General features: G+C 34.6%; 1 protein-coding gene and 1 long non-coding RNA gene across 4 annotated transcripts in view; both read right to left on the reverse strand.

Annotated features, from left to right (window-relative positions):
* Positions 1–10,350: 10,350 nt before the first annotated feature.
* LOC136853273 (uncharacterized) lies at positions 10,351–16,167 on the reverse strand. The gene is made up of 3 exons (XR_010857413.1): positions 16,059–16,167; positions 10,932–11,412; positions 10,351–10,549 (listed from the first exon to the last, which is right to left on the reverse strand). It is a non-coding gene; the product is annotated as an uncharacterized lncRNA (long non-coding RNA).
* A 3,264-nt stretch (positions 16,168–19,431) lies between these two features.
* The window catches only part of LOC136853559 (ciliogenesis and planar polarity effector 2-like), a 136,547-nt gene continuing 129,474 nt past the window's right edge, over positions 19,432–26,504 (reverse strand). For all 3 annotated transcript variants that reach the window (XM_067129280.1, XM_067129279.1, XM_067129281.1), the window contains 5 exons: positions 25,701–25,819; positions 24,907–25,053; positions 24,357–24,493; positions 23,016–23,246; positions 19,432–21,298 (listed from right to left, as the gene is read on the reverse strand). In XM_067129280.1, coding sequence (XP_066985381.1) covers positions 23,048–23,246; positions 24,357–24,493; positions 24,907–25,053; positions 25,701–25,819 — 602 coding nt within the window. In that variant the 3' untranslated portion in view covers positions 19,432–21,298; positions 23,016–23,047. The remainder of the gene's footprint in view (positions 21,299–23,015; positions 23,247–24,356; positions 24,494–24,906; positions 25,054–25,700; positions 25,820–26,504) is intronic.

The following is a 26,504-nucleotide window of genomic DNA, read 5'->3' on the forward strand; positions in this document are numbered from 1 at the left end:
ATCAAGACCTGAAGCTTGAACTCCAGGCACTAAAATAAGAGGCTATCACAAACAACAACTAAATGTCCAGCACCAGTATTCTATCAATATTCCATACTCCATTGACAGAGACCAGTTTTTAAGAAATCTTAACATGATGTACCTTTAAAAATCTTCCTTACTTCTTTCTTTAAGCCTTTAACTGAAAACCCTTATGGACAGAGTCAATAGACTTATATAAACCCAAGGAGGGTTCCAAAAGGAAATCAGCACACACACATACAGAGAGAGAGAGAGAGAGAGAGAGAGAGAGAGAGAGAGAGAGAGAGAGAGAGAGAGAGAGAATAGGGAAGAAGGGTGATAAATAAATATGAATAGAAAATGTAACCGATACACCTGATACTCAGGGGACGTCAGCAGAAAGCATGAATGAATTTGCTCCTCGCCTCAATATTTGGAGATCAGAAGACTCAACAACTGCATTTAGAAAACTATTCCACATTTTAGATGTAGCCAAGATAAAACTCTAGCAAACTAGCAAAGCTAGACATTATCTATCAAGGTTTCCTATATATACCAAAATTTTCTACTTTCAACTATAAAAACCTTAAGCACAACTCTTAACATTAACCAAATTTTTTCTCAGCACTGGTCTATTAACAGCAAAAATTCGATCCTTCAGTTATTCCAAAACTTAACTCTCGTGGAATAACGCTTGGAATCCCAAGGCATCATAAGTAAGGACTATATTAAACCACAAACCAACATCATAAAAAAGGGCTTATTTAATTCTAAACTGCATAACAGCATACTTCCTGAATGTCATTACTGTATCAACACTTAGAAAACCTCTACACAAATCCTCTGACATCTAAAAAGGTAAGTTGCATATCAATATAAAACAAACGACATTTTTAGCATACATCGAAACCAGTGTCTTAAGTTACCCAAGATCAGGTATATTAACTGTAAATTCATCTGACATTCTAGTGACTTCTCAAAGGCACCCTGACTCAGTAAAGCCTGCCAAGATCAGTTTTGGAGCAATGTAAAAGCTACACCAGTTATACATCTAAATATCCACAAAGCAATAAAGTCAAGTCTCAGAGAACATATTCTCCCAGCAACAAAATGCTGCAAAACAGTAATATACCGCCATAACTTAAGCACCTCACGTAAGGTACATGCATCTCCAATTCTCAGAGCCAAACACAAAGTTCAGTAAACCAACACAACACTTTCTCTGCCTACAAACCTTCAGAGGAAACCTGTCAGCACCTGAAGCCACTTAACCATTACAAACTGACGTAAACATTTCAAATATTAGCAATAAAGATTTCTGCAGTTTCTGTGAGGAAATGACAAGTAGCTCCTCCATAGCATCCGATTCATCTAAATCCTAACCAAACTGTTCATGGGAATACTTTCTTTATAAATTAAACCTTGTCTTAATGTAGAAAGGTGATCTAAAAATGAAGACAGTTTCCTCGACCTGTTAAATGACAGGGAAAAATCTTGGCTTTAAATCTGTATATTATCTCTCTCAGCCTTAAAATCTCAGCAAGCTTTTTGTTAAGGTATTATTTGGTGAAAGTATGATAACCTTTTTAATACCTAAAAACCACATGATTACATTTTAATAAGTTAAAAAGACTTGTTAAATAGTTTTGTTTCTGTAAATTTTAGGCCAAAGGCTTCCATAAACAGTCCTTCAGGATTAAAACACACCCCATTTCATCTAAATTAACTGACGATGTTATGAACTTCGTAAGGTTTCTCACACAGACTTCCCAAAACTGGCTGATGTGGTATTTATCCCTTCTTTATTTCAAGTACACGAATGAAATATCAAGCCCAAGACGAGGAGGTGTTTAAGCCCCAAGCTGGTACCCCCTTTTGAAACGACGGTTATGTGTCCGAAATATAATTAAAAGTTTCATTCGTAAGCGTGACCAAAAGGATGACTTTTAACTTTTAAAGTGTTCTTATAGACTTAGTTTAGATCTAGTAATCTTGGGGAAAATTTTCATGCAAACTTTTAAAATATCAGTATGTGACACAATGAATTTAATCAAACATTAGCAAAAATGAGAAAAATTCTGCCCCAGAAAATGACTTCTCTAAATCTTGGTAAATTAGATTTTTTCTCCCATATTACATCTCCAAGTCGAATGGAAATTGGCCAGGAAATAGTATTTGAAATAACAGAATCTAATAATTAGATTATAAGCAAAATGTGACAATTCAGAATAAAAATTCCCCCAAAATGTTAACCTTTTCCTAGGAAATAGTCGAAGATTTTGAATTCATGCATATAGAGTGCATATGCATCTCACTATACGAAGTAATTTTAGTCAGTTATCCGTAATAAAAATAAGTCAGTTTTACATATAAGTACCTCTGAAGACAGATCAAATACCCCTATTAACAAATGTTTATAAGTGAATTTATACACACAGCTCTAAGGAAACAATTCTGTCGGATACAAAATCAACCATGTAATGGCTGACATTCGAAAATATATATATAAACCATAACCACAAGTGTTTTTCTTAATGTTCCTCGTTTTCTACAATATTTAATACAACACTCAAATTCTGTAACAAGACGTGGGAGAAAATTCAATAAATTTCAAAAGAAAACTGACAACAGAATGCCAAAATGTCTGAAAATCGTAGATTTCTTTACAAGTCATTCACAGAAAAAATGAACTAGGGAATTTTTTTGGAGCCATTACACTCGTTTGATACAAAATTCTGGCATGAAATATCTACAGGCTTAGTTACCAAGTTCATAAGACACTACACGGCAAACAAGCATTTAAGTACAAATACACCCACAAGAATAAACGCAAGTCAAGGATTATCTTAAAAGTAACCTTACCCCAAACACCTTGGGTTTCCTGTACATCATCATCATTCTCTGACACCTGAAATGTTCTAACATATCTCCCCTAGAGACAGAAAATGACTGGCATCTTGGAAAGCGCGAGGGAAGTACATACGAGACCCCTCCCCTTCTCGGCACTCAGCTGTCAGCTCAGAAAACTTAAGCCCTTCGGGTCGGTTTCAAAGCTGGCAACCGACTGGTTTCATTACCTCCAGCCAAGGGCGCTCTCTCTCCCCTTCGGGGCATTGCAATGCTGACCCCAAGGAGTCCTTTATTTTTAAGCCTTTCTATCTACAATCTTTCCAGTTTTGTGTTCATACAGTGTATATATATAAGAAGACCTCTGTATTTCAGCTTACGTCCTTTAAGAATGAGCAAAAATTCATAATTTATTTTTCAAACTGTTCATGTTGATAGATTAAAGTTTAATCTTTAAAGACACTGCTCTAGTTCTCACTTCGCACAAAGTAATAAAAAATAAAAAAAAAAGTCCTACCTCCTTGAATATGAAGGTAATATGAACCTCCTAACTCAATCACATTACAAAACATGAACTCCTCAAAACTTACGACAAAAAACTATACAATTCACTTAAATTTAGTGATAAGTGAAGACGTCTTTACACCCAAAGATTGACCTCAGTTTCATACACTAACAATCTATGATTGAAATATCTATGATCAAGGAACAACCGAACTCCTGAAAGTGTTTTATGAGTGAATGTGTTTAGAGGTAGAACTTTTGGAGTGTGAGAATGTTGAGAGTGAGGCATTTAATCCTTGTGTCTAGAAATAATGGAAAAAGCACCTTTGAAGGCACGGAGTGTGAATAAGACTGAATTCAAATGTGAAATGATGCTTTAGAAAACTGTGTAAAGACTTTGATAAAGCACAAAATGTGTTTTGTGTGTGTGTGTGCGTGTGTTTGTATGTATGAGAGAGAGAGAGAGAGAGAGAGAGAGAGAGAGAGAGAGAGAGAGAGAATGAAACCTCTTTGAAGTATGCAGAAACTGCTCAGTAAATCGTGAGGGTTTTATTACAGCATAAAACGAGCAGGGTTTCTGCACCCAAGTGTTCAACTGATCAAAGCTACTTCTACAGTGCAAAAAAAGTGCGCACTTCTGGAGATTCCAAGCTGAACTGTAAATCTGCAAAAAGATTGAAGAAATTCCCTTGAATGTGTAGGAAGTTTTTTTTTAAGGTCATATAGAGGAAGTCTTGTCAGAGTGGAAGGTTGAGAGGAAGAAATACGAACGATGTCCAAGTTATTTGTATCAATTTGCAACAATATCTCACTTCTATATCCGTGCTGGAAAAAGAAGGGAGATGTATGCTACAATTACAAGTATCAGCCCAACAATTTTTTTCCATGCCCATGGGTTTAAATTAGGTTTTAGAAAATCAATGGTTTTTTTTCATTTGCCCCTAGTGGGAAACATAATGAGATTATTTTCAAGAAAATAATATGGTTATTTTTGAGATAATGGCTCCCGTTAACTTTTTCAAGGAAAGATCTCGGCACTCGGTTACATCTCGGGAAAATGCATCTGGGTTCTGTAGCTAACAACATTGCAAAATAGTTTTGCGACTTCAGATTCCTGCAAACGTTGGCCAATGGGGAAAATCTGCATAGCTATGAGTCTCCAGATTTAGTTTATCCAAACCTAGATGATAATGTCTGCATGATATAACATAACTAAGGAGACACTGGATACTGTCATGATTTTCTTGAATTATTTTGGTACTACTAGACTATTTTCAGTAGTTTTTAAACTTATTTTGTTTTATTATAAACTAACACGCCACTAATTGCTGTTCCTAGCTAAACGAAGGCCAAGATTTGATGAGAACTGAGCAGAAAGCTGAAATACAGAAGTTCTTGTACAATAAAATCAATTTACAATTTGGTATCACAATAATTTTTCCGTTATTCAAAATTTAAAGTTAAGTTTTCAACAAGTTAAATTTTTAACAACAGTTAAATTTTAAACAATTACCAGTTAAATTTCTATTATAAAAGTTGAATGAATCTTGATCTGATAAATTTAAAGTCAATGGGAACGCTATACAACAAGTTAACCAAAAAAAGTATACCTTAACCTAAAATTCTCCATATGTCAAGACACTGTTGCCCTTGTTATTCTAAAGCTGACTAAACCTTTAACTCAAAAAATAATTGAATTAATCAAATAATTTACGTTAGAGTCACAAGCAATTTAAGACATACCTTTTCAAAATATATCTACAGACCATTTCAGAACTGAACTGGGTCCAAAGCTTAGACAGACCTCTTCTGTTAAGATTAAAATTTCTAGCAACTGTTCTCGGGCCAAGTCTAAGCATAACAAAAATCTCTGATTATCAAATAACTTCTCCCTTTACGTTTTCCCACTTTGCTGTTCAACTTCTTTAACCTAACCTTACTCCAATTTACATCTTTCTTGGAAGATCAGTCCCTTTGAGAGAACCTTGCAAGTTGAGAGATAACTTCCGCTAAAACAGACTAAAATGTCACTTAATTTAAATGGGAAACTTTCCTAATAGCTGAGTGTCCCTTAAGAAAGTAATTTCCACTTTATATCAAGTGTCTGGGAAATATTTAAGTGCTGTAAAAAAAAAAAGTACTAGTTAGCATTCAAGATTGTTTTAAACTTTCTAGAAAGAGTACTTATCGAAGTAACTTCGAGACGAATACACTGTTCACATAATTCAGAACGCTTCTTCCTTCGCATTCCAAAGATACCATTTGGTAACAATACATAATTTCTTTTGAAACTACAGTTCTAATTTCAGATTGCTTACAGATTCAGTGATCTAAGCTATCATCTACAGGAAAGACCTAAGCAGTTCTTTGATTTTTTTTAAGTTTACTTATTAAATCACTCTACCTATAAAATCAATGTCAGCAATATTAAACTAGTCTCAAAATAAGACCTCGATTTGTAACCCTTCTTAGCCAGTAGTGTCTTGAAATATGCAGGGATGCCCTGATAATAATGATCTTGGTAAGATACTCTACAGTATTTAAATTGATTATTTCTTAATCGATTTACGTTTAATGTCAAGCAGGATTCATTATTTTCATGGCAAGATTTGTACAAAAAAAATTCACACAGTTTAGTTTAATTGCTTGAAAACGATGAAAAAGTTCTTATCAGTCATTAAAATTGACATAATTCTGAAATATCCCTTATCTTGACAGTACGCATTTGAATGCACGTGGCTGTATCTCTTTTGTATTAAACGAGTGCTTTCAGTAACCTAAGTCTTAAATTAAATGTACTAATGCTTACGTAGCGAAGACTTCTCTATTACAAAATCAATTCTAAAGGAACTCGGCTAGAAATCAGTAGCTGCAACAAGCTAAGTTTTATGGCCACAAGAAGTACATGAAAAGTTTAATTTTCTAAGTCCCTACTATGTTGAAAGCTAGTTTTACCTACCTGCAAATAATTTATATTATTATCTATTTATCAGTCAAATTTATTAATCTATCTTATTTTTCTTCTCCAATAACTGATCTCTTCTTTCTGTATTTTCTGTTACCTTCTGTAACTTCTTTCAAATGAAGACCATATTCTTTGGAAGCTTGAATTTTACGTCAAAGGTCCCTGTGGGCTTATTTCATATGAATAAGGGTTTAATCTTCTGAATAATAATAATAATAATAATAATAATAATAATAATAATAATAATAATAATAATAATAATAATAATAATAATAATAATAATAATAATAATGAAGACTTTACTGAGATAAAAGCTATCACGAATCTTCTGTACTTTAGCCAAAAATATTACCCGTTCTGTCAAGGTAATGCTTCAAAGTTTTATTCCACAAAACTAGTCTTAACTATTCTGACTAATTTGAAAATACTGTAGTCAAGAAACCATTAAAACTATTCGTATATGAATTCCGGGACAATGACCCAAATTAATTAGAACGACCTACTGTCAACCTTACGTGACCTCCGTACCCAGGTGAAGTATGCATTGAACAATGAGCTACTGGATACTGCAACTCAAAACTAAGTTAATGAAAGGAAAATTACCCTTTACTGTTATTACATTGATAAGAAAATTATTTCTATGTATCAAGCAGCTGATATCAGCTAATGAGAATTAAGGGTAAGAATTGCGTATCCTGAAATATACGAAGCTACTTAGGAGCTAATAGCACTGCCAGGAGATTCAGCTGAAAACTATGTACCCTGAAGCATAGCTATTTAAACTTAAATGTTATTTACGTAAAATAAGTATCCTGAGGCCTACTGGATAGCTAATAATTAATAAAAGATTTAAATTATCTATGTATAAGGAAACACTAAGCTACTTGTATCAAAGTGATACTAGATTCTAGCAAAAACAAAACTATGCGTCCTGCATCACACGTTACTACTTCATGGCTGATATTAAACTGATAGAAAATTAGCACTGAGAGCCTATGTATCTTAATATTGAGGCTTCATAGCCTTTATATTTTTGGTCATCCTTCAGCCAGCAGTTATTTTGACGTCTTGTCCCATTTAATTTGTTGAAAGTTGAAGTGGTTCTGTTGCTGAAGAATTCCTTGTTTAGAATATCTTGTTCTTCTGTCTGATGTTGTACACAGTCAGAGCTACGTATCTCGGTTCAGTCTGGTATTTTTTCATCTCCTTCAGAAAATACTTCAACAATGGACCTGCAGGGGAAAAAAATATTATATAGAAAGCATATATCTGAACATGAAATAGTGAATTATACTCTAAAAATCTTAACCTATTGAGTGGATCAAGAATTATTCACCTACAAACCTGACATGACCCAGTGTAGTACCAAATATAAATAACACTGGATAAATTAGATAGTTAAATAAAAGACACTTTATGCAAAAGAACTTAATACACGTGACTCTACTTTAAGAACACAAATGTGCAAATGGCTTTTTGACGTCACATTTATCAAAAGGTTTAATCAAATATGGTTCCTGGTGACAGTACTCTACTGTAGTCTCTCTGAGGATGTCGTGTTTTTGGAACTTCAGAAGTTCAAGCGAGGATGTAGTGTATTACTATCCTGTTTCAACTCTTCTTAAATTTTATTAATTTACTTACATTTTTATTCACTTATTTATTTGTTAGTTTATATGTTTTTTTCTAATAATTGATCTTTTCTTACTGTATTTTCCATTACCATCTGTTATTTCTATCGACTGAACACCATATCCTTTAGAAGCTTGAATTTTAAGCCAGTGGCCCCTGTCGTAGGTTTGTTTCATATGAATAGGGTTCAGCTTCTGAATAATAATAATAATAATAATAATAATAATAATAATAATAATAATAATAATAATAATAATAATAATAATAATAATAATAATAATATTGTGGTAGACCAAAACTTGTTACATCGAATATCAGTTAATTACGAAAAGCTCCGAAACATTTTCATTCAGACTTGTGAACTGTACATAACAATAACATGGGTCTCTCAATAGACAAAACTGTCTTTTGCATTCTTCAGTTTTCACATTTAGTCACTAGACCTATACATCAAAATTGCAATAACACTTGGGACTGAGTAAATATTTGAGCTTACATTTTTTATTCAGGGCCTTTGAGAAAACCAACATTGGCTGAAATATTCAAAAGCACAAGAACAATTTTCGTGAAAGCTCGGAGAATTCGTGCAATATATAGTACACTTGACCCTCCATCTTACTAAAGGCTAGATTAGTGATAAAAAAGTAAATTACAATCGTTTGTATTATTGCTACTTTCTAAGATATCGTGCATAAGCCACTTCTTTAAGCAATGATTATTATTAATTTTATTATTCTATTATTATTCAGAAGGTGAACCCTATTCATATGGAACAAGCCCACCACATGGGCTACTGACTTGAAATTCAAGAAGCTTCCAAAGAATATTATGGTGCTCATTCGAAAGAAGTAACAGAAGATAATGAGGAATACAGAAAGAGCAGATCAGTTGTTAGAAAAACAGATAAATAAAAAACTTATAAATACATAAAAATGTAAGTAAAATATCAAAATATAAGTTGAATTGTATTAAGGCAGTGATGCACTGTACCTTCGCTTGAAACAAGAGGAAAGTGATAGGCCTATTCTTCCTTACCCTTAAGGAGTAATTAGCCACAGTTGTAGGGATCATTTTGTTTTCAAAGTTGCTTTTTAGTAAATTAGACTTGATCAGTCAGTTCAAAACGGCCCTTGACCTAAAAAGCAAGAGAATCATTATTAGTGTACTTATACCATACAATTGCACTTTCGATTACCCGAGGTGTACTTTACTGGCAAATGGGCTCATGTTAATGCAAATCAATATTATTTTCATGATATATAAACGAATAAAATCAAACAGATAAAAACCATATTTTTTGTCCATAAAATCAAATTTGAAACATAAAAAAACATTTTTTTTTGTCCATAAAATCAAATTTGAAACATAAAAAAAACATTTTTTTTTCCATAAAATCAAATTTGAAACATAAAAAACCATATTTTTTGTCCATAAAATCAAATTTGAAACATACTAAAACCATATTTTTTGTCCATAAAACCAAATTTGAAACAGATAAAAAACCATATAATTTTTTTTTGTTCAAAAACAATGTTTACAAACCGTCCTTTCAAACTGACTGTATTTTTAAGCTTTTCACGAAATATGAATAAAAATTTAAAAAATGAGACATCTTAAAAATTTATCCTTGCTAGAAATAATATGTAGACCGGCATATTAATATTTTCATAATATATGAACGAATACAATCAAATATTGAAACAGATAGTGTTTGAAAACCGTCATATTTAACACTGATGTTTTAAAGCTTCTAAAGAAAAAGATATCAACCAGAAATTTAAATATGAGAAAGTTTCTGAATTTATCCTCGCCACAAATATATAGACCGGCAATTGATCCCACGGGGCTGAAACGATTATAAGGTCTATTTTCAGAAAAATTCCGCTGGGTCTGTTGACATTACCAGTAAATTGCAACTGTTGGTGAAGGTTGCAACCTCATTCCAAAAAGACTTTCATTTGTTCCCTGATACCGAGTGCTAAATTCATTCGTTCTGTGTTAATCCACATTCTCTCACTCTCTCTCTCTATGAGTCTTTGCATGTCTCCACTTTCCACTATGCTGCGCTCTCTCTCTCTCTCTCTCTCTCTCTCTCTCTCTCTCTCTCTCTCTCTCTCTCTCTACAACACTGACCTCACTAGTGAAGTATAGCAACAACCCCCCAAAAACCAAATAAAGGAAGAAGAAGAAGAAGAAGAAGATGAAGAAAAAGAAGAGAGAGAGAGAGAGAGAGAGAGAGAGAGAGAGAGAGAGAGAGAGAGAGAGAGAGAGAGAGAGAGACCTGAAAGACCTGTTACCTCAAACAAATCGTCAAAACAAGAGAGAGAGAGAGAGAGAGAGAGAAACAAAGAGAAAGAGAGGGGGAGCAGGGGTGCGTCAAACAGGAAAGGTTTTAAACGTAAAAAAATGGAGAACTGGCGTTCATCACTTATCTTTGGCGTCTGTCGATAATAATCTCTTGTTGATAAGGAAACTCTTGGTCTCTCTCTTTCCTTATCCATATTTATGTTTGTAGTGACCACTTCGGATTTAATGTGATTGATGACATAGATTATTTTCTTCTGTTTATGCTGGGAGTGTGTGGCTGGTTTGAGTGTTAGCCTGGAAAGGAAAAAAAAATATATGCTTAGTAGGCAGAATTTATGTGGGTGTTAGATTTCATAGACTATAATTTACCTATATAGGCTATATATATATATATATATATATATATATATATATATATATATATATATATATATATATATATATATATAGAGAGAGAGAGAGAGAGAGAGAGAGAGAGAGAGAGAGAGATACCGTCTATTGTAATAATTAATTAAACACTTACGTATAAATACGGTGTTTATGTAAATACGAAAGAAGATATTTCTATACCCGAGTAGAGTAGCCATTGTCAGGTCAGGTCATATATTCCAAAGTTAAGAAAGTCTATAAATTAATATTATTCCCCAAAATACGATAAATATTAATTGTAATTTACCTCCTACGTTTGGCAGGCCACCGCAGAATCTTTAAGTGGGTCCTGTGCTTGTGCAAACATACAGACGCACCACTTCCGCTGCATTTCCTAAAATCATGGCTGGACCTGACAATTGTCCTATGCCTTTTAATATATCAGGAGTGATAATATTCTTTTTTTAGGCCTACTGGACAATACGCAGGCCTACGCAGTAAAACTCTTGAAGGATTTGCACTGTATGTTCTGTTTCTTATAATACAAAGTTACTGATCAGGAGTGATAATGCTTCTTTTTCGTAGGCCTACTGGACAATGCGTAGGCCTACACAGTAAAACTCTTGAAGTATTTGCATAGTGCCTACTGGACAATGCCTAGTTCTACACGGTAAAACTCAAAGTATTTGCATACAAGTTCTCTTTCTTGCAAAACGATATCAAGAGAGAGTGCCGAAGTATATCATCTCTCTCTCTCTCTCTCCAAATGTAAGTGACGTGTCATCCATCTGCAAAAGAAATGACTCACTTTAGTTTATAATAATAATAATAATAATAATAATAATAATAATAATAATAATAATAATAATAATAATAATAATGCCGTTAAAATCATACGTTACCAACCATAGGGTCAAAGCGTTCTTTGTAGTATAGGCCTACTACAAAGCAACAAAAATTATCTATGTTCAGCCCTTGAAGGTTCCATCTCCTTCCCCTCCTCAAAATAAAACTAATTAGAATTATGAGTTGCAAAAGGTTACAAAAGGCATCTGTATATGAATTCAAATTTAGTAATTTTTTCAATGGGTTCCTTATAAACTATGAATATTGAACAAGTTTCAGAACGGATCGATGTCATGCACGTCAGAGAAAGGTAATGCATCATTAAATTCTAGTTCATCCTTGAATTCAACATGGCGGAGATTATTTAAAAACATAATAGAACATCGGTAAATCTAAAATTCTATTAAAGAGTTCAGTTTCAAATCTGCTAACGCAGGAGACACAGGAGGATTGTAATCTTAAGAGAAAACAGATATGTGTACCTACGAGATCTAGGCTACATAAATTTAATTTTCGTGCTTCGTAGGTTTTCCTAAATGACTTCTACAGCTTTTATAGCCCATTGCAAGCAATGCAACGCAAACTAAATAAGGAGGATATCGAATTTCTTACACACCTAGAGCTATTAACCACAAACCTATGTCGTGAATGAGCTTTAAATCACAAGCCAGGGGCCGTATTGAATATATTACTAATGGTATACGTGTCAAGCCTAATAATTTTCAATGCTCAGGGGGTTATTTCAAATCATAATGATAGCTTTTAATTACGATAAAAAGAACAATAATCGTAATTCTGTACAATATCATCCCATCTCCTGGTAATCTAACAACACGCAAGTCCCATAATACTGATAAATCTATCGGCATTCTTTATATTTATGTGAGTTTATTAGTTTATTAACTATTCTGAAAGAACCCCTTCAATACAGGAATGGACCTATGTAGTCACGATCCATACAGGCCTAAAGATATACACCATAGATCTAAGGAACGCGTCATGACGCTTCCGCCTAGGTTCAAACATCTGGTTGCTGTAAAATCACTTTTTTATTCGCGTGAATCATGAGAATTAAAACAAGTTAATTTATTTCTCTCCTTTTGGAAAGAATACAGAAATGTACAGTTCCGTATCACTGTAAACTTTATACGCTTTATAATAACGAAAGTTCTAATCTGTATTCTGTACGACAATTACAGTGCACTGCGATGGCAGAAAGCCTATGTACAAGGGACAGACAGGCTATACCAGGATCTCTTAGGAGTACGGATATATAGTAGACACGGAGATGTATACAGTTTGTTAAATAGTAAGCCTAAAGTGCCAAGTAATGTTCTGTTTATTTTTCCCTCTCCTGGAATTCACATAAATGCTGGTCTTTTAGGCACCAACAGTGTCTTCTGATAATACTGTTGCATACAGACCGTTTTATCTTGCTAGCAATTGCTCAACAGTAATATTTAATAAAACATGAAGTCGTATAACAAGCAAGTGGCCTAATTTCTGTAGATAGGCACACCAAATCTATGTGAATACTGTGTATTAATAAACTTTGTAAAATACTCGTAGCTACTTCGTATATCGCTCTTACAAAGCTGTCAGTTACCGTAGGCCTATGTGGGATGTAAGTGGTAGCTAGTGTTGCTTGTACCAATGTAGCACCTTGTTTGTATGAAGGATAAAATGTAGAACTCTCAATTCTCCCACTGTTTAAGGCCTATTCCTTTTAACATCTGACTTACACACAATATCAAATAAAATAAAATCTGGAAGTAGTGAAGTGACGACTTAGAGGAGTGACAGTTTAAAAGGCATTTAAGTGACCGTTGATGATGTCAAAATCATAATTATTATCAACAAAATCCTTGTAAATATTGACATCCACAAGGCCTATAGTAAGGTGCATAAGATCCCATTTATTATTAATACAATCATGATAAATATTGATATCCACAAGGCTATAGTTAGGCGCATCCAGATCCAAATTAATAAAATCCTGATAAATGTTGATATCCACAAGGCCTATAGCGAGGCGCATAAAATCCTAACTACTATCAATAAAATCCTGATAAATATTGACACTCCACAAGGCCTATAATCGGGCGTATAATGCATAAGCTTAGGCAATTTACAAAGCATTATTCATGGGTCTGTTGCAGACAGTATCTCCATTAAACTCGAAACAGTTTTCTGAAAAACCTAATTGTCAAGAGTCATTTCTTTCAAATCTGCAGTTTATCAATTTTCTGCTCCAAGTCACTCCTATTCATATATGTCAAAGAGGGCTAATTCGCCTTTAGATAACTGTCGAAATGCCATTGCTTTGAGTCAGTGCTTGCGAATGGTTTCACCCTGGTGGGGGCCGGGAGGAGGGAAGGGACTACCTCGCCGAGGACCTTTCTCTCTCTCCCTTAAATCTTTGCATATTATCTACACTATCCACAATGCTGGTGCTGCTTCTACTGGTCTCTCTCTCTCTCTCTCGCTCCCCCCGATAAGTCTTTGCGTATCTACACTTTCCACAATGCTGCTGCTCTCTCTCTCTCTCTCTCTCTCAAGCCTTTGCATATCTACACTTTCCACAAAGCTGCTCTCTCTCTCTCTCTCTCCCCGCCCCGATAAGTCTTTGCATAGCCACACTTTCCACAATGCTGCTCTCTCTCGAAGTCTTTGCATCCACACTTTCCACAATGCTGCTCTCTCTCTCTCTCTTTCTCTCGTAAGTCTTTGCATCTACACTTTCCACAATGCCGCTTCTCTCTCTCTCTCTCTCTCTCTCTCGCTCTCTCTCTCTCTCTCTCTCTCTCTCTCTCTCTCTCTCTCTCTCTCTCTCTCAAGGTTTCGGTCGGTCTTGAATGAACATTGAACAGTGAAAATTTTAAAAATAAATTTTGGGAACTCTTTAATCCCTTACGTAAGAATAATTGCCCAAGATACGCCTTACCCACACGCACAAATCTCGATGCGGACCTACATATGAATGCAACTGAAAATTTACATCGAAATGGAAAAATAATCCTTAACTATATCAGTTTTGCTTTAAAGCGTAATCACTGCTCAAGCGTAGCAATTTTGTTCGCGGGAAAAAATTGTTAATAAATTAAATGTTCAATTTATACCTTTTCCAAAAAGTTAAAAATGAAAACTAGGGAGCTTTGCCTTTATAAATATGGTTTTACCACCATCAGGACTATTAACCTAACAATTCGGGTTCTGGAACTCTGAAAATGGTGTTAAATGGTTAAGGGGCATAGATAAACTGCATATTCTCATTTTGTCTTAAAAACTCAGATAGAAGCCATGGAATTGTAACAGAAATTCGTTGCATTGATAGCCTACGCACTTGTAACCATCAGGCCTGCCATCAGGATACCCACAGCAATTTTAAGATACTCAGTGGAATATAATTACCAAGGCTGAAATTGCAAATGGTTCATGTCCCCAATGTGAGTGATAAAAAAAAATGGCGTTGCATTCAAAATTTGTACCGGTGTTTGGGTAAAACTGCTTATTTTCATTTAGTCGAAAAAAGCCATTCCTTAAATCGTAACACTGGCCTTGAATGTCTCCAAAATGGCGATTTACAAGAAACTTGCCGTTCAGGTTTTTGGGGGTGAAATGCACGGGTATTTTTAAAAGTGTTAACTCTAGGTTTAATGACTGTTAAAATGGAAAAAACAACGCATGAACGGGTACTAACATCAAGGAAAAAACACACACTGGAACAAGAAACATACCGTGCAGCTTTTTGGGTAAAATACTCACGAGTTTTTAATTGTATAACTCGAGGTCTTATGACTGTTAAAACGTGGGAAAAACAGCGTATGAATACGTGTGAGCATCAGGAAAAAACACACTGGATTTGAGAGACTTGTTCAGCAGATACTGTTTGGTACAAACAGCCACCTGCCTTTCCTGAAATATACCCAGTCTATGAAAAACATCACAAGATTGGTGTGCACACACCCACGCAAGAATACTTACTACAATGACCCTAACCACACGAAAGATACAGCAATTCAATGGCCCTATCCTTGCAGAAATACAGACTTAAGTGGTAATATTTTTACACAAATACAAATCTCAGTGGTAATTTTACAGGGAGGCTCCATGGGACGTCGTGATTAGTACTGCACTTTATACACCTTTTTCTATATTGTCCAGTCACAAAAGCTATAATAAACGAGCTCCTCTGTAACCCTACCTTCATAAAATGGGGCAGTGAACTTTTAACAGCCAAATGATCGTGCCAGGTGTAAGACCTTTCTTGGAAATTTCATGATTGTTAGCAAGTTGCAATCAAGTTTCACTTGGAAACATTTTAACTCACCAGGTAAAACCATTTCTTTATCCCTCAGATCATTTATTGATCCTGCAATGAAGCAAGATCAAGCAGCACTGGATCTTAACAATTTCATGATTTATAACCAAGTTTTAATCAAGTTTCACTAGGGAACATTCTAAATCACCAGGTAAGACCACTCCCTAATCACCAGACCATTTGCTGATTCTGCAATGATTCAGCATCAAACAGCACCTGATAATGTATTCCTAAATTGAAAACACACGAAAAGGAACACCTACTTACACGCTATTGTCAGAGAGAGGCCCTCCAATGTATCGAGAAATATGGCGTCTATCAACTAAAACATTCGTACAGCTTAGCTCCCAGATACCTTGACTCCACAATGGCCACTTCAAGACTAAACTAACTTCTCAGTTCTCACTCACCTGACGGTCATTTTCCGTTGACCAATCAGGAACTCCAACATGGCTGACTTTTCTAAGGGCTTTCCTCACTGGCTGAATGAAGCCTTGTTCCCCTGGCTAGAAAACTTGCAAGGTTCTCGACCATTGGCTGGTTGGTGGAACTAAAGGGATTTCTTAGTGGTCAGTGTCGCCTTCAATGTAAATAATTAATTATACGAATGGATCATTTTTCTATCAAGAAATTCGGGTATTTCACGGTCCAACAAGGTTAAGGATGCATTTTGAAGAATATTTCCAATCCATATACGATTTCCTGTAGGTACTGAAATACTCATTTTTATACACATACGCACCTATACACACCGTATAGACGTACACAGACATTCAAATGTGTATCAATTTAATAAGTACATCAGATTCACATAGAACACATGCATGCATACAAACACAAGCAAACTATATTCATACACACAAATGGTCTCTTTTTAGCATTTTACGAAATTCCAACTCCAAGAACCTGTATGGGATATCATTGCTCCTAAACTTCGATAAATTACAGTCAATTTCCTTTTGTAACTCTGATCTAAAAATTCTCTTCAATTTCCTAAATCTATGAGATGACATTTAAAACAGGTTTGCTTTATAATCAAGTTTTAAGTTCTTTTTCAAGCATTTGTTGAAGAAAATTAACATAAAAATGCTTTTTAAGTTGTTGTTCATACGGAGAGAGAGAGAGAGAGAGAGAGAGAGAGAGAGAGAGAGAGAGAGAGAGAGAGAGAGAGAGAGAGAGAGAGAGAGAGCACATTTATAACTGCAACTTACTTTATTCCCATATTAAGTTACAAGCCAGTTTGCACTAATTTAATCTGCAAGTACCCCATTTAATGGTGATCTGTTCAGTACTTAACAATAATAAATGTTACTGAATTATTTTTGCTTGAAAATTATTGATATCATTAATCTAGGTGCCAATGTCACCCTAGACTCAAGTGTTTGCACCTTTATCTCAGCAGGGTGTCATACAGTAGAATGCTCACAAATTGTCACAGAAAATACCCACAAAATTAAGTCATTGCTCGTCTTTTTACATATATAGTCACTTCTGTTTCCCAAGAAGGGCATCACAGGTTTTCCCCAACATGATGGTCTTTGTCCAGTGATTATATACTGTGCTAAGCTTCCAGATAAGTTTGACAATGTCCCAATAAATGCTGTTATGAACGTACATCACTTAAAATGCATAGAGCTGGCGGCTGAACACAGTTGCAAAGAACTTCTAGTTTACGAACAACGCTATTGGAAGTATTGTCCATACAGGAGCTTGAAATGACAAAGAAAGTAGAAAGTCAGGTTCCGGAAGTGAATTTTATGAAGACCTTATCAAAGCCAAAGACTGTTCAAAGTTTCATTAAATAAATAATGAGAAAGTTATGGTTGCTTTATACAACTGGTTCTAGGGGTAGATAGTGATGTTTTTTTGTGATTCAGTGAAAGATTACTCAAAATGTGTGATATGCTTGGTTGGTCATCTCAGCAAGATCCATGGGCAAAAACTTTACTGTTCTTTCAAAGCAAAGACCATCACACAAGAATCCACCCACATTTTATCTGCCTGAGAAGGAGCTAAAGAGACCAATCTGGAAATGGACGATCCTCTATAGAGTAGCATATAAGTATATACAATATCTCTCTGAAACAACAAACTTATGTCTTCCGAGAACAAAACACTTACGATGGATGATACCATGGAATTATGGCAGGAACTTTGCTCCTTTGTAGTGAAGTGATTACATCTCTTAACTCCTACTTCAATTTTTCTTTTTAAAAAACTGACATGTTTATAACAATACATGGTGAAGGAGAGTAGCTAAAAAAAAAAGTCCTTTAACTACAAGTTTTTTTTGCATTTTGCTAATTCTCATGTCACTCTTAAATCCAGGAATGTGTATTCACAAATAGTCTGACATTATGCTTACCCTCATGTTTGTAAAATTCTTATTGTAGTAGTACGTCTACTCTACAGCATGAAACAGCTTATTCTTTGAAGACTTCAGACCTGATGACCCTTCTTTATAGAAGTTCTTTGCTTATTACCTGTTAGAAAGGACCCTTAGCAAGAGAGATGACTTGTATGCGTAACAAAGACTCTTGACAAGGATATACAGTATCAGTCTCCACCAGTGGTACATGAGTACCAAGCTGACTGTGATGTCAACCAAGTTGTTTTTACTGCAACATTTCTCTTGGGTAGTTTTGACTTTCCAATAACATGACAGCTATGGAAACTGTGTATTGCAGTAAGCCTGTGGTCATATGTAAGTGCATTATGTTGTTGTTACCTTTATACAGCAGAAATAAAGTCACTTCTAGTTTTTGGTTATAATATACAGTACAAGGAAATTTTATTAGCCTAACGACAGGCATTTGCTGCTAAAAGCAGCCATTTTCTATACTACTGTATACTAATTACACTGCTGGTCTCTTGATCCGTGACCATACAATGCAGATCTAGTTAGTAACTCAATGGGAGACTATTCATCAACACATTTCCTATACTTCTGGTGTCTTGATGCGTGAAATTATGCAGCATTTGGTCAAATCGGTTCTTGGATAGTCTGCAACCTTTAATAAGTCACAAGGAATGGACTAGCAGCCTCAGTCTAAAAGTCATTGTGTAGAAATTTGCAGTCACAGTAAAGCTTCTTAAGCCAACAGAGTAAGTTGATTAAAACAATAATCTTGAACAACTGTAACCAATATTAGTGATTATTGAGCCACTGAATGTAATCAGAGTATGTTTATTTGCATAAGAATGTTCTCAAAGGCCTTAAAATACAGAAGTATGAGTCAACTGTGAGGCATACAATTACTATAAGATACCCGGAAGCTCTTAAATGGCATAATGTCTCCCAGATTTATGCCTGTAATCAAATACATAATCGAATACATGGTTCAAAACTTGATGCCTCATAAAAAAATCTTTGCTCACCAAAGCATAGTACATACTGTATATTTACGGGTGTATTAAAAAAGACATTTTTACAGGACTTGTTTCATACAGCAGTGTATTATTGTTCTTACTTCTGTAGATGTTGTAGGTTTTATTGACTTGCAAAATGGTAATACTGTACATTTAAAATGCCTTTTACAGGCCTTCTAAACACTTGAGTAGTCTTACTCCTACAAAGTATTGCCTTCCATGTATGAAAAGGCCTATGCTTTGAAATGTAAAGGTTAGGTAAAATCTACAACTCCAAGTCATTTCAGTAAAACTACAAGAACATATATTTTAGTAAAACTATAAGAATATACAAAAAAGTTTCTAAAATTAAAGCTATGCTTTTATAAACTTTTATAAAAATATATATATAATTCTGCTACTATATCTAACAAATGTTAGTCAGTTGAATAAAACCATTTAAGCTCAACTACCAAAACAAATTCTCCGTAACGCCAATTTCCCATACTCCAGAATATTAAGCTATAACCATTTTGCGTGTGTTGTCTAATTCTACATCATATGTCAACTGAAATAAGATTTCACTACATTCTTATGAATGGAACTTGCAGTCCAGAGCAGTTTTTTTCAAGAATGACTGGGTAGTTCCAAATGATAAACACAAGGTCTCTGGAACACTTTTTTGGGCTACATTGAGGTACCAAAATTGTGAACTTTGATTCAAAATTGGTTATACTATCAACAATAACCTCAGCAATTCAAATTCAGAGACCTCACTTTGTTTGCAATGTTATTGCCATGTGAAAATGTTTGTTAATCTTAAAATATAAGATGTAACGGAGAGGTACATTAGTGTTAGTAATTCAAATGTATTGTGGCCCTGTGAAAGTATTCATTAATTTTACAATATATGATATAACTGATAGGTACACCAGTGTTTTGTAAATTCAAACATACAGTATATGTAAAATATATGCACAAGGAAATGAGAGTCCAATGATACAAAATCACGACTGGAATACATCTCCAACTTTAAACTAAACGTGTGAAAAATATGCCTGGAGGTATTATAGCACCTGGAAGAAAAGTGTCTCTGGAGATTGGACTCTTAACAAGTTAATTCTGTAAATGTTACTGTGTTGTTGAAAAATGTACTCAAATTATGATAATACGAGTATTATTCACAATGTCTGACAGGTAGCTTTGAACACAGAGGAAAGCTGAAGGCTGTCATAGCCTTGGGCACTCATTTAGGTCAGCAAAGCGTTTTATAGACAATGGTTGCTTACTATTCTTAAGTTTTTTTAGACACTACAGTATTATACTTGTACAGACATGTATGATGTTTACACTAAAGTATACGATATACCATTATTAGTTTTTCCTTACATTAATGTTACAGGAACAAATTCATATCTTGCCTGCTTGTTGTTTAAAATATATTCACGCTTGTACTGCATAAATGTATTCAAAAATTGTAGAAAATCTCATAAAGATTAGCATAAGTATATACTAAATTATAATTAACAAAGTATGAAGTAGTGTGTAATCTATTTACATGATATTCAACATGGAATAAATTTCTTGGCGCAATTAGGTTTTTTAGTTGTTCCTCTAATAAGGCACTAGGCATCAAAATACCAGAAAAGGTTTTTAATACTTAATGGCGCTTTATTTGAACAAACTGCCCTACGAACAGGAATACCAGACTACAGTATTTGAGTACTACCGTACATGACACACATATAACTTTTGATCCTATGATGCATCATCATGCTATCAGCCAGCACAAACATAATTAATAGTAATAATAACACTTGCAAAAACATCAAATATGACAACAATTCTATACTTCCTCAGGATCATCATACCATAATTAGGTTACCTAAGGGAAATATCTGAGATTGATGATTTTATCACAGTTTTTTCATCCTACAATATATTTTTCCACCTTAGCAATGCCTGTTCTTTTGTACTAATCTACCCTAAGCCAAAAATACTATAAATATCAAAGTATGAACAGAACTATGAAACAACTACGTTAAAATCTAACCCAGTTTACAAATAATGGAACTCTTTTGCAGATAATACACAACTGAGACAGAAGCACCAGGTATGGGAGTAGTTTAACTCTACTGATGAAGAGCAGAAGTCCAATACTGAAATGGTAAAAGAAGAAAAGATTAAGACTTGTTGAAAATTCTCTGATATTAAAATGATTTTTTTATACAAAACCATTACCTAAAATATACCAGAGTAAAAAACAATCATCCCAGATACTTCACTCCCACACCAAAGTAAGGAAAGGAAACCGCAAATAAGGAGGGTAGGAAAGATGAGGAACAAGTTGTGGGAGAAAGGTGGGTTTTAGAAGGAGGTAGACAACTTTTGTTCACTTGGGAATACACTGAATTGTGAAGCAGGTACTGAGATGGCAGTACAAGAAATAATAGTGACAGACTAAGGTGGAAGGAGCTTCCTAAGACTGCTGGTAAATAAAAATATCAACCAACACAATGAGCAAAAATATGTACCATTCATGCATAAAGCCTGTATTACTCTACACTAAAGGAAACACAAGAAATGGATTATTATGAAATTGTACAACTACAAATGACAAGATAACAGACAGAACTGAGAGACAGATGGTTTGGTTACATGATGAGCAGGGGTGAGGGGAAGTTGGTCAGGAAAGTGGCATATATACGAGAAGCTCAGACAATGGCAGTAGGAAGCTTTGGAATGTTGTAGACGGAGGGTAGAGATGAAGCTCTAGACCAGAAAGGAATTCAGGCAGAATGCACTAGAGAGAAATGACAGCATAGAACACTCACTTCAAGTCTAGCCCTGCAAAGGTAAAATCTGATGTACAAACATTAATGATAACATTACTGTACTACAGAGGCCACTAAACTTGGTAAAGCCATCATTCTGAGTTAGCATACTACAGAAGCAGTCTTTTGTTTATCATCTTGGCAGTCATTTCTGACTATGAGTTTTCACATCCCATACACAATTTTCTAGTTCTGATTGACAGATGTGTAATGTTTAAGGCCAAACCCACACACACATTCTATTGTCAGGCAAGGAGCCATTAGTTTCTTGTATTGGTTAATGATTATACTGGACCACTGAAAGTTTTGGGATGCCTAAAATATTCAATACCTCTTTATACGCATAGCTGGTCAGCTAGTAACTGCCAATCTTAAAATCCACAAGTATATGAACAGGGAAAGATTTCCACACCAGTAAATTATTTGTCAGTTATTTCACTGTGTACCGAGCAAACATAACGTTTAAAGACATCATTTTTTAAAGTGGCAAATGTCAGTCAAGTTAGTCCCCATGCAACTTGATATGCATCTTAACATTTGAATTTTGTACATTTTCCGAAATACACCCCTAATTGTGACATCTCTAGCACAGTTTTCATTTCTGTCATAAATACCTGTATATCATTTTGCTCATCACAATCTGATCTGAATAAGGGTTAGTTAATTGGCTCCCAAGTCCTCAGTTTGACAACTGTGTTTATTATGCAATAGCTGCTGTTCTTCCTGATTCATTGCAGCTGTTTCAGGAACTGAGAGCACTTTTGAAATGTTTCTGTAGGTCACTACAATTTTTATCCATAAAATACAAATTGACAGTAAATAATGCCTTTCCACAGATGCCAACTGACACAATACACTGTGCAATTATTATTTCCTGGAATGCAAAGTCAATATGAAACATAACTACATCTAAAAGTGCTTTTCCAGTACAATGAAAGTCTGATTCAAAGGAAAAGAGAAAGGCTCTCCCAATGCCTGTAAATTTGATCAAATGACATATACTTTCCACCATTCAGTGACACAGTCTGCTACACTTACTTACCCATACTTATAAAAAAAACCCATTTTTAAAGTCTATGGCTTAATGGAGAGTAATTCTTGATCCCGTTGCCAAAGACGTTTGCAGAGAAAATTCAAAACGGGGGCTATGCTAGATACTTCATCAGTGTGATCGTCCGGACTGGCAACCATCTTCAAAACTGGTATACCATGCGTTGCCTCAAAAGATTCTAGTTCCATTTCCGTGACTTCCCGATTTGCAAACTGCTCGCACCTTTCAGAGAGAAATCAACAATTAAAAGACTGTGCTTATTTAAAATAAAGAATGAATTTTCTACATTTGTGAAATATTTTAAGGTAAATGTTCCAGGCAAACAAATCCTTGATATTAACATAAAATATGAAACAAATAAAACCTAGAGTACAATCTGCAGGCCTAAAAGATCTATTCAGAAGTGGCCTGACAAATCAGTAGGTGACACCAACCTGAATTTCTTTACAGCTGACATCATTCATAGGCTTAGACGACCCTGACTCCTAATCGGCAACCAGTAAGATAGAGATAAGCCCATTTTTTAGGCCATACCATACTCTACTCAATACAAGTCATCTTTCCAAACCACCTTTATTCCTTCGTTTCATATATTCTGCCTCTATCACTCATAGACAAACAAAAAACGTTGTGCCTGGTAAGCCAGCACATGAGTGGAAGGCCCCTTAGGTTCCCAATGGATAACTGAACCATTTTCTGTATCTGCTGAGTGCTTTACAGATCCAGTTAAAAAGGGTATCCAAACTTTTTGGAACCTTTCAAAATTAGTGTGTTTTATACGCTTTTTAAAATTTATTTCCATTATTTCACATTATTTCATGAATACTATATACTGTAATATGCATTTTAGGAAGATGGAAGGTTTACAGTAAACCTAGTTTCTATGTGAAGTTTCATTTCCTTTCATTGTACAGTGCTAAGATATTCACTTGTTCTGAATTTTATAAATAGGTTCAGGTTTGTTTGGTAATGGCCTGACAATCATTACTGCTTAGTGTGAAAGTCTGAGATCATTACTGTTCAGAGTGAAAGTTTTAGACCATTCTTGTTTATAGTGAAAGTTTTATATCATTACTTACAGTGAAAGTTCCAGATATCATTACTGTTTAGAATGAATGTTTTGCTGTCTTGCTAGCACTGAGCCTTTTATTTTCATGCCTGTGACCAAAACATGAGTGTAGTGTTTAAATTTAAGTGATATTCCATTGTTTTCATAACGAACCCATCAACCATACTATGCAATGACTTCTGAGTCTTGCTCTATGACATTAAAATAAAAAATGGATTTTTCCTGACACTCAATTTACATAAAATTCCCAGAACAATTCTTACCTCGTGGCTATTCCAATAACTGCTGCTCGGTCAGTGGGCTGAGACGCCGTTGCTAGCATGTGAGGCAGGTCTAGCCAGCCTTCTCTGTCAGTCAGAGAAAAGCACAACAGAACTGCATCCACGCCTTCTCTACAAGCCTGAAGAAATTATACTAATGTATAAAAGTAGCTCTTTTTACTGAATGGCAAATAAGGTATTAGTATAAGAGATCCTCTTTTAATTTGTATGAGCTCATTTTTCAATTTTAAGGAATCTGTTTCAACCTCTGTGAAGTTAATGAGATACTCCATATATAGGCCTACAATTAATCATGGTTTTCATAAATAAAAGTATTTCAAAGTAATTTAAAATTTCTTCTTAAATACTTTTTTCCAGGAAATTACAAATTGGAGAAGGAAAATGATGAAATGGGAAAACATAACCGACCACATCAAACAAATGCAGTTGACCTAGTGTTCATACATTTGTAATGAAAGCTTCCAAAAGGCCTAATTAACAATATATGTTCATGGTAAAAAAATCACTGCTCACAGCAATTTCAGTCACTTACTGGCAACACATGATTGTAGCGTTTAACACTTGCCTCACCAGCATCCCAAATCTCTAGACGAAAGAGAATGAGTCTGTTGCCAATTTTCATTGGCCAGAATACATGACTACATTGTATTCCAACTGTCTCAATGTGGTGTGAAGGTACCTATGCAAAAAATGATGTAATTTTTACAATACTGATTCATATAACCAAAAAACTCGTCAAGCATTTTTTGCCCTTCAGTATGAGTGAATATCTGGCCCATAGACACCACAAGACCAAAGGAGACTTGTGTGATAAATCTCTAAAGTAGAACCAATCATTTGTTTACAGAATTTACCATTAAATATGACCTTACAAACACAAATAGACAATTTAGTTAATTCTAAAATTGGCTGAATGGCAAGGATAAGTCAAATCTAGTTATGTTTACTGATATTCTAATATCAGTTCAGTAACTCATTTATAAATTAAGAATATACATCAAAACTTACTAATCTGGACTTGGGTTGATTGAGTTTATATTTTTATGTTAAAGCTAATGAATTAATATGATAGATGGCCTCACAACAGTGATAGTAACTTTATATGTTTTGAAAGTTTACCGAGACGCAACCTACTGAACTAATCATGGGTCTCATAAGATATACAGTACAGTAATGGTACCATTACAGTGTTGCTTTAAATAGGGATATATGCACAGCACAAATGTGTAAATAAATAAAATACATATTCATTAAAATCAGTCATTATTTTTGGGCTCACTAAACAAATTCATTTGCGACAAAAACTGGAAACCAATACCAACTTACTTCTTGGCCTGAGAGTCGATTCATTGTCCATGTCTTCCCTGATGACACTTTTCCATACATAAAAAGCTTGTAAGTGACATTTGGTGCTGACGGAGGTAAATTTGGTTTTTCAAGCAGTCCTGCGAACAGAATAGTAAAAAAGTTTAAGATAAAAAAACTGTTAATGTCACGTAATATACCATAACATAATATAGTTAGTATATTTTTCAAGACAGTGTGTACTGCACCATAGAACAAAAAGAACAAATTTCTTTTAAAGTTATAAATTAAAAGTACGGTACAATTATAAAATGACTTAAAATATAGCATATCAAATTTGTTGCACTCATTGCATCGGTATATTGCTATATATCCAGGGTAGCATGTCACTTCTGCATTCTTTCATTTTATATGAACCAACCAAGTCCCACCATTGTTGCTAAGAACCATTTACTGTACTAGTATTCAGACAGCAAATATGGTTACACTCAGCCCACTACACTGGAGGTATGAATAGTAGAAAAAAATGTGCAATAAAAATGCACAGCAACCTCATAGCAAGATGAAACCAGGACTCACAAGTGAAAAGTAAGGGCTCTACCAATTGACCCACACTGGTCATACAAGAAGTTGGAATCTTATGTACTTACACAGTACATAACAATTTACCTGGGCAAGCTATACACCTGTTTCCTGTCTCAACAACCGAACCAACTTGCGTTTCAAAGATACTCCTATACATATGATGAAGGCCTGTATACTTCGTAGGAACAATCTAAACATTACTGATGACCACAATGCTGATAGTAGATGTTGCGACACCAG

Source organism: Macrobrachium rosenbergii, chromosome 27 (genome assembly GCF_040412425.1).
Source record: "Macrobrachium rosenbergii isolate ZJJX-2024 chromosome 27, ASM4041242v1, whole genome shotgun sequence".
NCBI classification, from domain to species: Eukaryota; Metazoa; Arthropoda; class Malacostraca; order Decapoda; family Palaemonidae; genus Macrobrachium; species Macrobrachium rosenbergii.